A 14,053-nucleotide genomic window follows, 5' to 3' on the forward strand; every position below is an offset into this window, starting at 1 on the left:
AACTGCCCCATGAGGTTGGGAGTGGGGGTGGCTAACGTTTGGGTGGTTGTGGGGGCTCATGTTGTTGGTCTGGGATTTGTGGGGGGGGGGGGTCAGATTTGTAGGTGGTGGAGGTAATGAGAGGGTGACATGAGGTTGGGAGGGGGGTAGGGTAAGGGGGGGTTGGTGCATTTTTGTGAGATTGGGGGGTGCGTTTGGTGGGGTGAGGTTGGGAGGAGGGGGTGCGTGAGCTGTGTAACCATTGTCCTGCTATCCCGGCTCAGGCCAACAGGAGGCAGTCGATGAACTATGGCTGCATCGTGGAGAACCCGCACAGTCACGAGGTGAGCACGTAACACGTGTCTGGGGGGGGGTGTGGAGCGTGTCAGCACATGTCCCGCACACCGCTTGCAACACGCAGAGGCACGACACGCCACAGACACGGGCCCCACACGCCACAGACACGGGGCCCACACACCACGGACACGGGCCCCACACACCATAGACACGGGCCCACACGCCACAGACACGAGCCCCACACGCCACAGACACCATAGACACGGGCCGCACACGCCACAGACACGAGCCCCACACGCCACAGACACGGGCCTCACACACCACAGAAACCCCTTCTCCACAGCCCACCCCTCCCTATCTCTCTCTTCCCCCACCCAACATCATTTGCAACATAATCAAAGACATGTCCCTGTCCCACCCCGGTCATTCCTTCTTCTCCCCGCTCCCGTCCGGCTGAACTCAGACTCAGGAACAGCTTTTCCCCCTCTGTTATCAGGCTTCTGAACGGCCCTTCCATAAGCTAGGGTACTGTCCGATTCACCTCTACCCCATTGCGGACATTGGACTTTGTCTGTGGAACTGATGCGCTACAATGCTGAGACTATATTCTGCACTCTGTATCTTCCCCTTTGCGATACTTGTTGGACCTGACGCACACACCTCCAGATTCAGGGACAGTTTCTTCCCGGCTGTTATCAGGCAACTGAACCGTCCTCTCACCAACTAGAGAGCGGTCCTGACCTCCCATCTACCTCATTGGTGACCCTCGGACTATCCTTGATCGGACTTTGCTGACTTTACCTTGCACTAAACGTTATTCCCTTTATCCTGTATCTGTACACTGTGGACGGCTCGATTGTAATCATGTATTGTCTTTCCGCTGACTGGTTAGCACGCAGCAAACGCTTTTCACCCGCTGAGTTACTCCAGCACTCTGTGAAACGTCACCTATCCATGTTCCCCACAGATGCTGCCTGACCCGCTGAGTTACTCCAGCACTCTGTGTCTACCTTGTATTTATGTACAGTATTATCTGATCAGTTTGGATAACATGCAAAGCTCAGGTGTTCCCTGTAGCTGGGTACAGGTGACATTAACACACCTGAGCCTAAAGCCACCTGTCCTTGCTGCAGGTTCTACACTATGTGGAGAAGCCCAGCACCTTTGTCAGTGACATCATCAACTGTGGCGTCTACCTGTTCACCCCAGACATCTTCCAGTACATCGGTGAGGTGTTCCAGAAAAACCAGCAGGACCTTGCCCTGTAAGTAGGTCAGGTACACACGGGGTTAAAGCCAGCGCGACCTGGCCCTGTGAGTAGCTCAGGTGTATCTTGGCCGTGTCTGTACAGAGGGTACAGAGGGAGCGTCCAGGCACTGTGTCCACGCACAGTACTGGCACCATGAGTGTGGGCTGCCCCCCCCCCCACACCCACTCCCCTTGTCCATCACCCTGCGTCTCCATGCCCACACTCCCCCACCCTGCTCCCCATTCCCCCTCCCCACTCCCCCCCCCCCCCACACCCCACTCCCCTTGTCCATCACCCTGTGTCTCCATGCCCACACTCCCCCACCCTGCTCCCCATTCCCCCCCGTCCCACTCTCCCCCCCCCCACACCCCACTCCCCTTGTCCATCACCCTGCGTCTCCATGCCCACACCCCCCCACCCTGCTCCCCATTCCCCCCCCCCCTCACACCCCACTCCCCACACCCACTCCATTCAACCAGACACCGAGTGTTATGTCACAGTGTGACAGGGCTGCACAGGAACAGGAGAACATGCAAACTCCGCACAGACAGCCCCCGTAGTCCACTCTCTGTCTCTCCCTCTCCCTGGTTCCACATCTTACCTGCCCCACTCAGGTGTTGTAGTGATAGGTAGGTGTACCTGTGTGAGTCTAGTGTGGCCTTTAGGGTTTCCTTTGGACAACGTGTTCCCATCAGGAGCATCCCTCACTGAGTTACAGTTAACCTCTAGGCCCCTCCCCCCCCCCCCCCCCTCCGTCGAGCCCACGGTGACCAGCGACCCCCCCCGTTCACACTAGTTCTATGTTTGTCCACTTTCTCATCCACTCCCTGCACACGGGGACATGTACAGAGGCTGATTAACCCACCCATCCCCGGTAATGGTGGCACTGTGCGGAGGTGTTCCATCACCCTGGGGTGCTCGCTCACCCTGGGGTGCTCCCTCACTGTGCGTGCTTCCTCACTGTGGGTGCTCCTTCACCCTGGGATCCTCCCTCACCCTGGGGTACTCCCTCACCCTGGGGTGCTCCCTCACCCTGGGGTGCTGCCTCACCCTGGGGTGCTGCCTCACCCTGGAGTGCTCCCTCACTGTGGGTGCTGCCTCACCCTGGGGTACTCCCTCACCCTGGGGTACTCCCTCACTGTGGGTGCTGCCTCACCCTGGGGTGCTGTCTCACTGTGGGTGCTGCCTCACTGTGGGTGCTGCCTCACCCTGGGGTACTCCCTCACCCTGGGGTACTCCCTCTCTGTGGGTGCTGCCTCACCCTGGGGTGCTGTCTCACTGTGTGTGTGTGTGTGTGCCCGCAGGGAGGAGGGCAGTAACGGGTGGCACCGTGCCGAGGTGATCCGGCTGGAACAGGACATCTTCACCGCCATCGCCGGCCGCGGCTCCCTCTATGTCTACACCACGCACGGCTTCTGGAGCCAGATCAAGTCCGCGGGGTACGGGGGGAATAGTGGGGTACAGGGGGGAGTGGGGTACGGGCCAGGATAGTGGGGTACAGGGGGGAGTGGGGTACGGGCCATGATAGTGGGGTACAGGGGGGAGTGGGGTACAGGGGGAGTGGGGTACAGGGGGGAGTGGGGTACGGGGGGGATAGTGGGGTACGGGGGGGAGTGGGGTACGGGGGGGATAGTGGGGTACAGGGGGGTACAGGGGGGAGTGGGGTACGGGCCGGGATAGTGGGGTACAGGGGGGAGTGGGGTACGGGCCGGGATAGGGGGGTACAGGGGGAGTGGGGTACGGGGGGGATAGTGGGGTACGGGGGGGAGTGGGGTACGGGCTGGGATAGTGGGGTACGGGCTGGGATAGTGGGGTACAGGGGGGAGTGGGGTACGGGCCAGGTTAGTGGGGTACAGGGGGGAGTGGGGTACGGGCCGGGATAGGGGGGTACAGGGGGGAGTGGGGTACGGGCCGGGATAGTGGGGTACGGGCTGGGATAGCGGGGTACGGGCTGGGATAGTGGGGTACGGGCTGGGATAGTGGGGTACGGGCTGGGATAGTGGGGTACGGGCTGGGATAGTGGGGTACGGGCTGGGATAGTGGGGTACGGGCTGGGATAGTGGGGTACGGGTGGGATAGTGGGGTACGGGCTGGGGGACAGTGGGGTACGGGCTGGGATAGTGGGGTACAGAGGGGGTGGTACGGGCTGGGATAGTGGGGTACGGGCTGGGATAGTGGGATACGGGCTGGGACAGTGGGGTACGGGCTGGGATAGTGGGGTACGGGCTGGGATAGTGGGGTACGGGCTGGGATAGTGGGGTACGGGCTGGGGGATAGCGGGGTACGGGCTGGGATAGTGGGGTACGGGCTGGGGGACAGTGGGGTACGGGCTGGGATAGTGGGGTACGGGCTGGGATGGTGGGGTACGGGCTGGGGGACAGTGGGGTACGGGCTGGGAAAGTGGGGTACGGGCTGGGAAAGTGGGGTACGGGCTGGGATAGTGGGGTACGGGCTGGGATAGTGGGGTGCGGGCTGGGATAGTGGGGTACGGGCTGGGGGACAGTGGGGTACGGGCTGGGATAGTGGGGTATGGGCTGGGAAAGTGGGGTACGGGCTGGGACAGTGGGGTACGGGCTGGGATAGTGGGGTACGGGCTGGGATAGTGGGATACGGGCTGGGATAGTGGGGTACGGGCTGGGATAGTGGGGTATGGGCTGGGGGATAGTGGGGTACGGGCTGGGGGATAGTGGGGTACGGGCTGGGGGACAGTGAGGTACGGGCTGGGATAGTGGGGTACGGGCTGGGATAGTGGGGTACGGGCTGGGGGACAGTGGGGTACGGGCTGGGGGACAGTGGGGTACGGGCTGGGATAGTGAGGTACGGGCTGGGGGATAGTGGGGTACGGGCTGGGGGATAGTGGGGTACGGGCTGGGATAGTGGGGTACGGGCTGGGGGACAGTGGGATACGGGCTGGGATAGTGGGGTACGGGCTGGGGGACAGTGGGGTACGGGCTGGGATAGTGGGGTACGGGCTGGGGGACAGTGGGGTACGGGCTGGGATAGTGGGGTACGGGCTGGGGGACAGTGGGGTACGGGCTGGGGGACAGTGGGGTACGGGCTGGGATAGTGGGGTACGGGCTGGGGGACAGTGGGGTACGGGCTGGGATAGTGGGGTACGGGCTGGGATCAGTGCGATCAGTGGGAATCTTTATCTCAGTCATGCTGTGGTCTCCCCCCCCCCCCCCCCACTGCAGATCTGCCATCTATGCCAACCGCCTGTACCTGAACCAGTACCACTCCACCCACCCAGACCGGCTGGCCAACTGTGACCAGGGAGGTCCCAAGATCATCGGTAAGTGGGCCAACACTACAGCCTGCATTGCTCTAGCAGGGTGGGCCGATGCGCTCTCGGAATCTGTCACTCTATATATAAAATTACAAGGCACATGATGAGTATTTCTTCATTAGAAGAGAGACACAAAAAGCTGGAGTAACTCAGCGAGACGGGCAGCATCTCTGGAGAGAAGGAATGGTCGACGTTTCGGGTTGAGACCCTTCTTCTGGGCCAGAAACGTCACCCATTCCTTCTCTCCAGAGACGCTGCCTGTCCCGTTGAGTTACTCCAGCATTTTGTGTCTCTCTTCTAATGAAGAAATACTCATCATGTGCCTTGTAATTTTATATAATTTAAACTCAGCATCTGCAGTTCCTGCCTATACTTCTTGATTCCTACGGGTGTCAGGGGTTATGGGGAATATTGTGAGCAAATCTGCGTCCCGTATCTGAGGAAGGATGTCCCGGCTCTGGAGAGGGTCCAGAGGAGGTTTACAAGAACGATCCCAGGAATGAGTGGGTTAACCTATGATGAGCACTTGTCGGCACTGGGCCTGTACTCGCTGGAGTTTAGAAGGATGAGCGGGCACCTCATTGAAACGTACAGAAGAGTGAAAGGCCTGGATAGAGTGGATGTGGAGAGGATGTTTCCACTAGAGGGAGAGTCTAGGACCAGAGGGCACAGACGCTCATTTAGGAAGGAGATGAGGAATTTGTGGGTGGTGTGAATCTGTGGGATTCTTTGCCACAGACGGCTGTGGAGGCCACAAGTCAGTGGATATATTTAAGGCAGAGATAGATAGATTCTTGATTAGTACGGGTGTCAGGGGTTATGGGGAGAAGGCAAGAGAATGGGTTTAGGAGAGAGAGGTATATCAGCCGTGATTGAATGGCGGAGTAAACTCGATGGGCCGAATGGCCTAATTCTGCTCCTATTCCTTATGATTTTATGATAGGGCAGGCAGTCGGAACCTTTTAACCCCATGTATCGGAAGGAACTGCAGATGCTGGTTTGCATCAAACATAGACACAAAGTGCTGGAGTAACTCAGCGGGACGGGCAGCATCACTGGTGAGTAGGAATGTGTCTGCATAGAAGCTGCAGAGATGCTGCCTGTCCCGCTGAGTTACTCCAGCATTTTGTGTCTATCTTTTTACCACCAGGGTGGAGATGTCCAAGACTAGAGGGCGCAGCTTTAAGGTGAGAGGGGCGAAGTTTAAAGGAGGTGTGTGGGGCAGGTTTATTTACACAGAGGGTGGTGGGTGCCTGGAACGCGCTGCCAGGGGTGGGGGTGGAGGCAGATACGATAGTGGTGTTTAAGAGGCTTTTGGATCGGCACATGGATATGCAGGGATGGAGGGATACGGATCACGTGCAGGCAGAGGGGATTCAATTCATTTGTCGTCATGTTTGGCATTTGGGCCAAAGGGGCGGTTTTAGAGTGATACAGCGTGGAAACAGGCCCTTCGGCCCAACTTGCCCACACCGGCCAACATGCCCCAGCTACACTAGTCACACTTGCCCACGTTTGGTCCACATCTCTCCAAACCTGTCCTATCCATGTACCTGTCTGACTTTTTCTTAAACGTTGGGATAGTCCCAGCCTCAACTACCTCCTCCGGCAGCTCGTTCCATACACCCACCGCCCTTTGTATGGATAAGTTACCCATTGGATTCCTGTTAAATCTTTTCCCCTTCACCTTGAACCTATGTCCTCTGGTCCTCGATTCCCCTACTCTGGGCAAGAGACTCTGTGCATCTACCCGATCTATTCCTCTCATGATTTTATACACCTCTATAAGATCTCCCCTCATCCTCCTGCGCTCCATGGAATAGAGACCCAGCCTACTCAACCTCTCCCTGTAGCTCACACCCTCTAGTCCTGGCAACATCCTGGTGCTGTGCTGTGCTGATCTATGTACAGGTGAGCAGGTGCCAGGTTATTGGGGTGTTAGCTGTGATGTGGTGGGACTGAGTCAGGGAAAGCCTCATGTGATAGGAGCAGGATTAGGCCATTCGGCCCATCTCCTAACCCCATTCTCCTGCCTTCTTCCCATAACCCCTGACACCCGCACTAATCAAGAATCTATCTATCTCTGCCTTAAATATATCCACTGACTTGTGGCCTCCACATCCGTCTGTGGCAAAGAATCCCACAGATTCACCACCCTCCATTTTAATGATCATCTCTCTATATCTGTGTATTTGTGAGTCTGTGTATATATACACCCACTGAACGTTTTATCTCTTGTATATTATATTGTTTCCAGTGTAGTATGTTTACATCGAAGGTAGATACAAAATGCTGGAGTCCGTGCCGACCAGCGATCCCCGCACACTAACACTATCCTACACACACTAGGTACAATTTAGAATTTTACCGAAGCTAATTAACCTACAAACCTGCACATCTTTGGAGTGTGGGAGGAAACCGGAGCACCCGGAGAAAACCCACGCAGGTCACAAAATGAACGTACAAACTCCGTAGGTAGACAAAAATGCTGGAGAAACTCAACAGGTCAGGCAGCATCTATGGAGAGAAGGAATGGGTGTCGTTTCGGGTCGAGACCCTTCTTCAGACAGATGTCGCGGGAGGGGGCTGGATGTAGGCGGAGATAGTAATAGCCCTGTCCCACGGTACGAGTTCATTCCAAGAGCTCTCCCGAGTTTAAATAAAATCAAACTCGTGGTAAGCCCGGAGAATGAACGTAGCGGGTACGTCGGAGCTCGGGGACGTCTCTTAACGGCTCGTAACGCTAACGGTAGGTACTCGGGAAGACTCGCTAACGGCAGGTAAGCACGGGAAGACTCGTGAAGATTTTTCAACATGAGCCCCGAGTACCGACGAGCGGCCATTACCGTAAATCTCCGAGTTCGAATCAGGGCAAACTCGGGAGAACTCTTGGAATGAACTCGTACCGTGGGACAGGGGTTTAAGACTGGTGGGAGAACATGGGAAGGGGGGGGGATGGAAAGAGAGGGAAAGCAAGGGCTGTTTGAAGTTAGAGAAGCCAATGTTCATACCGCTGGGGTGTAAACTACCTAAGCAAAATATGAGGTGGTGTTTCTCCAATTTGCGCTGGGCCTCACTCTGACAATGGCTATGTTTACATATTGTGTTGTGCTTCAGCAAGTAAGAATGTCATTGTTCTATCTGGGACACACGATGATAAAAGTCTTGGCGCTCTGACTAAATAAGACTTGTGGTTTTGAAGATTGATGCGTGTCTTTGATCTCTTTAACAGGCAACGTGTATGTCCATCCGACAGCAACTATTGACCCCACCGCTGTGGTGAGTTACAGAGTCATACAGGCCCTTCGGCCCAACTTGCCAACCCCGACCAAGATGCCCCACCTGCCCGCGTGTGGCAAATATCCCTCTAAACTTACCTCATTGAAACACAGAATAGTGAAAGGCCTGGATAGAGTGGATGTGGAGAGGATGTTTCCACTAGTGGGAGAGTCTAGGACCAGAGGGCACAGCCTCAGAATTAAAGGACGTTCTTTTAGGAAGGAGATGAGGAGGAATTTCTTTAGTCAGAGGGTGGTGAATCTGTGGAATTCTTTGCCACAGACGGCTGTGGAGGCCACAAGTCAGTGGATATTTTTAAGGCAGAGATAGATAGATTCTTGATTAGTGCGGGTGTCAGGGGTTATGGAGAGAAGGCAGGAGAATGGGGTTAGGAGGGAGAGATAGATCAGCCATGATTGAATGGTGGAGTAGACTAGATGGGCTGAATGGCCTAATTCTGCTCCTAACACTTATGAGCTCATGACCTAAACCTGTCCTATCCATGTACCTGTCTATGTTGTCACAATACCTGCCTCAACTACCTCCTCCGGCAGCTCGTTCCATACATCCACTGTGTAGAAAGTTACCCCTCAGATTCCTATTAAATCTCTCCCCCCTCACCTTAAACCTACGTCAGATTCAGGGACAGTTTCTTCCCGGCTGTTATCCGGCAACTGAACCGTCCTCTCACCAGCTGGAGTGTGGTCCTGATCTCCCATCTACCTCATTGGAGACCTTGGAAGTATTTTTAATCAGACTTTATCTTGCACTAAATGTTATATCCTTTATCCTATATCTGATTGTAATCATAAACTCATAGAAACATAGACAATAGGTGCAGTAGTAGGCCATTTGGCCATTCGGCCCTTCGAGCCAGCACCGCCATTCATTGTGATCATGGCTGATCGTCCCCAATCAATAACCCGTGCCTGCCTTCTCCCCATATCCCTTGATTCCACTAGATCCTAGAGCTCTATCTAACTCTCTCTTAAATCCATCCAGTGACTTGGCCTCCACTGCCCTCTGTGGCAGGGAATTCCACAAATTCACAACTCTCTGGGTGAAAACGTTTTTTCTCACCTCAGTCTTAAATGACCTCCCCTTTATTCTAAGACTGTGGCCCCTGGTTCTAGACTCACCCAACATTGGGAACATTTTTTTTTCCTGCATCTAGATTGTCCAGTCCTTTTATAATTTTATATGTTTCTATAAGATCCCCATATCCCCTGATTCCGTTAGCCATAAGAGCTAAATCTAACTCGCTCTTGAAAACATCCAGTGAATCGGCCTCCACTGTCTTCTGTGGCAGAGAATTCCACAGATTCACAACTCTCTGGGTGAAGAGGTTTTTCCTCATCTCAGTCCTAAATGGCCGACCCATTATTCTTAAACTGTGACCCCTGGTTCTGGACTCCCCCAACATCGGGAACATGTTTCCTGCCTCTAGCGTGTCCAATCCTTTAAGAAATGTATATGTTTCTATAAGACGCCCTCTCATGAATGATCTTTCTGTTGACTGGATATCACACGACAAAAGTGTTCACTGTCCCTCGGTACTCGTGACAATAACAAACTAAACTACTAAATGCCATCTAACCCCACGCACCCGCATCACACTCAGCAGCTTCCCTGTATCGGTAAATCAATCTTCCCCCGCCTATTGGCCCGCACGGTGGCGCAGCGGGTAGAGCTGCTGCCTCACAGCGCCAGAGACCCGGGTTCCATCCCGACTACGGGCGCTGTCTGTGTGGAGTTTGCACGTTCTCCCCGTGACATGCGTGGGTTTTCTCCGGGTGCTCCGGTTTCCTCCCACACTCCAAAGACGTGCAGGTTTGTAGGTTAATTGGCTTGGTGTAAATGTAAATTGTCCCCAGTGTGTGTAGGATAGTGTTAGTGTGCGGGGATCGCTGGTCGGCGCGGACTCGGTGGGTCGAAGGGCCTGTTTCCGAGCTGTATCTCTAAACTAAACCAAACTAAACTATTCCTCAAATGGTTTTGCACCCGTCCTTCTGGTCTGAACCAGGGATTACTATGGCAGCAAGTGTCCGACCTCCGCCTGTAACTAACACTCCAGCCAGGACAATATCCCGGTGTGGTCTACACTGCTGTCCTTCAGCACAATCCCATCCTTCCTGTAGTGTGGTGGCCAACACTGTACACCTGCGTGGCCTGACCTGTGGAAGTGTGTACACGTGTGTGGGTGTACGTGTGTGTGTGTGTGTATGTGTACACGTGTGTGAATGTACATTGTGTGTGTGTGTGTATGTGTACACGTGTGTGAATGTACATTGTGTGTGTGTGTGAAAACAGAACAGCACAGGAACAGGCCCTTCGGCCCACAATGTCCATGGTGCACATGATGCCAAGACCTGCACATGTGGGCCGAAGGGCCTGTTGCTGTGCTGGACTGTTCCATGTTCTGGGATTTGGGGAAGCCGCGAGAGGAACATTGGAACAACAGTGGGTTCATGTCACGCGGGCAACTGGGCAGTGAAGTTATTTTGTATATTTACGTGCCAGCACCGCCATTCAAAGTCCATTCAGCCTGTGTGCAGATGTACTGTGACACTGTACACACATGTACTCACACACACACACATACACACTTGTGCACGCGCACACACACACACACACACACACTCGTGCACGCATGCACATACACTCGCACGCACATACACTCGCACGCACGCACACACACGCATGCACATACACTCACACGCACGCACACACACACACACTTGCACATACACTCACGCACGCACACACATACACTCACACACACGCACGCACATACACGCACATACACTCACACACACACGCACGCACATACTCACACACGCACGCACACACGCACGCACATACACTCACGCACGCACACACTCACACGCACATGTGTACACACTCGCACACACATGTGCACGTGTATACACACACGCACGCACACACACACACACTCGCACACACATGTGCACGTGTATACACACACACACGCACGCGCACACACACACACACACACACTGGTTCTGTCGACTTTGGCCTAATCATCCTCATTCCCCACATTCATGAACACTGTCTCTCACACACCGGGACCCCCACAGTAACGACTCTACACTGATCCATCCCGACCCCGAGTCCAATAACACCGCACGTTGTAGATCACCCCTTCCCTCCGTCCCCCACACTGTCCACTCCCCCGTCCACTGCCTGCTGTCCACTCACTGCCCGCTGACACTCACTGCCCGTGCCCACTCACTGCCCGCTGCGCCTGTATCCACAGCTGGGTCCGAACGTCACCATCAGCAAGGATGTGACCATCGGGGCCGGTGTTCGAGTCCGTGAATCCATCATCTTGCACGGAGCCTCACTACAGGTAACTGCCCTGTACAGTCTGTGGCTACAGGTAACTCTGCCCCAGTGCTGTCAGAGCTTTGCTACAGGTAACTCACACCTAAACCCACAACCGTGCCGTCCCCTCACTTCCCGTGGTCACCCTGCCTCGGGGGCACCTGCCACGGCCAACACCTTGACCCATGGGCACACTGACCCCTCACCACCCACAGCCGCTCCGCCGAAACCTGCCTCCCCCCCGATTTCTGCCTCCCCACGAAACCTGCCTAATCCCCCACCCCCCGAAACCTCCCCCAGCCACCCCCTCTCCCCCTGAAACCTGCCTCCCCCACCCCATCCCCGAAACCTGGCTGTGCCCCCCGAAACCTGCCCCCCCCGAAACCTGCCCCCCCCCCCCCGAAACACCCGCCCAGCTGCCCCCCCCCCCCCCCCCGAAACCTGCCTTCCCCGCCCCCCCCCCCGAAATCTGGCCGCCCCCCATCGAAACCTGGCTGCCCCCTGAAACCTCTCTCTGTCTCTCTCTCTCCCCACCAGGACCACTGCTGTGTACTGAACTGCATAGTGGGCTGGGACAGCACAGTGGGCAAGTGGTCCAGAGTGGAGGGCACTCCCAGTGACCCCAACCCCAACGACCCCCACGCCAAGATCGACAGCGAGACCCTCTTCAGCGACGGCAAACTCAACCCCTCCATCACCATCCTCGGTAGGCACCCGGCCGCGGGCTTCAGTCCAGTTTATTGTCCCGTGTACCGAGGTACAGTGAAAAGCTTTTGTTGCGTGCTAACCAGTCAGCGGAAAGACAATACATGATTACAATCGAGCCGTCCACAGTGTACAGATACAGGATAAAGGGAATAACGTTTAGTGCAAGGTAAAGCCAGCAAAGTCCGATCAAGGATAGTCCGAGGGTCACCAATGAGGTAGATGGGAGGTCAGGACCGCTCTCTAGTTGGTGAGAGGACGGTTCAGTTGCCTGATAACAGCCGGGAAGAAACTGTCCCTGAATCTGGAGGTGTGCGTTGGTTTTCACACTTCTGTACCTCTTGCCCGATGGGAGAGGGGAGAAGAGGGAGGTGAGGGTGGAGCAGGTGCAGTTGGAGGTGGGACAGGGGCAGGTGTACCTGGTGCAGGTGTAAGGAGCAGGTGTACGGGGCCAGGTGTACCTGGTGCAGGTGTACGGGGCCAGGTGTACCTGGTGCAGGTGTACGGGGCCAGGTGTACCTGGTGCAGGTGTACGGGGCCAGGTGTACCTGGTGCAGGTGTACGGGGCCAGGTGTACCTGGTGCAGGTGTACGGGGCCAGGTGTACCTGGTGCAGATGTACGGGGCCAGGTGTACCTGGTGCAGGTGTACGGGGCCAGGTGTACGGGGCAGGTGTACCTGGTGCAGGTGTACGGGGCCAGGTGTACGGGGGCAGGTGTACGGGGCCAGGTGTACAGGGGCAGGTGTGTCGGCCCATCCTCATTCCGTGTCTCCTCCCCGCAGGCTGCAACGTCACTATCCCGGCCGAGGTGATCATCCTCAACTCCATCGTGCTCCCACACAAGGAACTGAACCGCAGCTTCAAGAACCAGATCATCCTGTAGAGAGGGAGCGCGCGGGGGGGGGGGCATAGGGTCCAGGAGGGTCGACAGAGGGAGGGGGAGGGGGGGTGGAGGGTCAGTGCCTTGCCCACCGCACCACACATACACACACGCACGCGCACACGCACACGCACACACACACACACACTCACTCACACACACACACACACACACACATGCTCACGCACACACACCCACACACCCACACCCACACACGCTCACGCACACTCACTCACACACCCACACACACTCACACCCACACACGCTCACGCACACACCCACGCACACACACACACACACACACTCACTCACACACACACACACGCTCACGCACACCCACCCACACACACACACCCACACACACACACACACACACACACACACACACTGCCACACATGCAACCACAGAGCTCCCCACCCACACAGCCCAGAGCCTCACCCCGCCTCTCTACCCAATGCCACCTCTGCCTCCATCCCTCCCCACCGTCCGTGCCTGCTCTGACTCTCCCCCCCCCCCCTCCCGTCTCGCTCGCAGAAGGGACAGACAGTGGTCAGAGCTGTGGTTCACACTGTTGACTGGTGAATAAAGGGAGATTTTGCCATTGAGAACGTTCGTCTCTCGCTGTGATTCGCCCTCCCTACATTACCGGGGAAGGGAGAGGCAAGGGTTAATGGGTCGGTACGGTATTTGTCACATGTACCGAGGTACAGTGAAGCTCATTGTGGTAAACAGTTCAGTGCAAGGACCTTACATCAGTCACCACCTTAGATACAGATTGTGTTCCGTTCTGGGCACCGTGTTACAGGAAAGATGTCGTGGAATTCTCTTGCCTCAGAGGGCGGTGGAGGCCGGTTCTCTGGATACTTTCAAGAGAGAGCTAGATAGGGCTCTTAAAGATAGCAGAGTCAGGGGATATGGGGAGAAGGCAGGAACAGGGTACTGATTGGGGATCAGCCATGATCATATTGAATGGCGTTGCTGGCTTGAAGGGCCGAATGGCCTCCTCCTGCACCTATTGTCTATTGTCAAGCT

At 55.9% G+C, this 14,053-nt stretch overlaps 1 protein-coding gene across 1 annotated transcript; it reads left to right on the forward strand.

Moving 5' to 3' along the window:
* Positions 1-208: 208 nt before the first annotated feature.
* Positions 209-13,629, forward strand: gmppa (GDP-mannose pyrophosphorylase A). The gene is made up of 8 exons (XM_033016488.1): positions 209-323; positions 1,410-1,540; positions 2,830-2,964; positions 4,720-4,817; positions 8,044-8,090; positions 11,368-11,460; positions 11,973-12,141; positions 12,923-13,629. The coding sequence occupies exons 1-8, from the start codon at positions 282-284 to the stop codon at positions 13,021-13,023; spliced, it is 816 nt and encodes a 271-aa protein (XP_032872379.1). The 5' UTR covers positions 209-281; the 3' UTR covers positions 13,024-13,629.
* The last annotated feature ends 424 nt before the right edge of the window (positions 13,630-14,053 follow it).

This window comes from Amblyraja radiata, unplaced genomic scaffold (genome assembly GCF_010909765.2).
Source record: "Amblyraja radiata isolate CabotCenter1 unplaced genomic scaffold, sAmbRad1.1.pri scaffold_1049_ctg1, whole genome shotgun sequence".
Lineage (NCBI taxonomy): Eukaryota > Metazoa > Chordata > Chondrichthyes > Rajiformes > Rajidae > Amblyraja > Amblyraja radiata.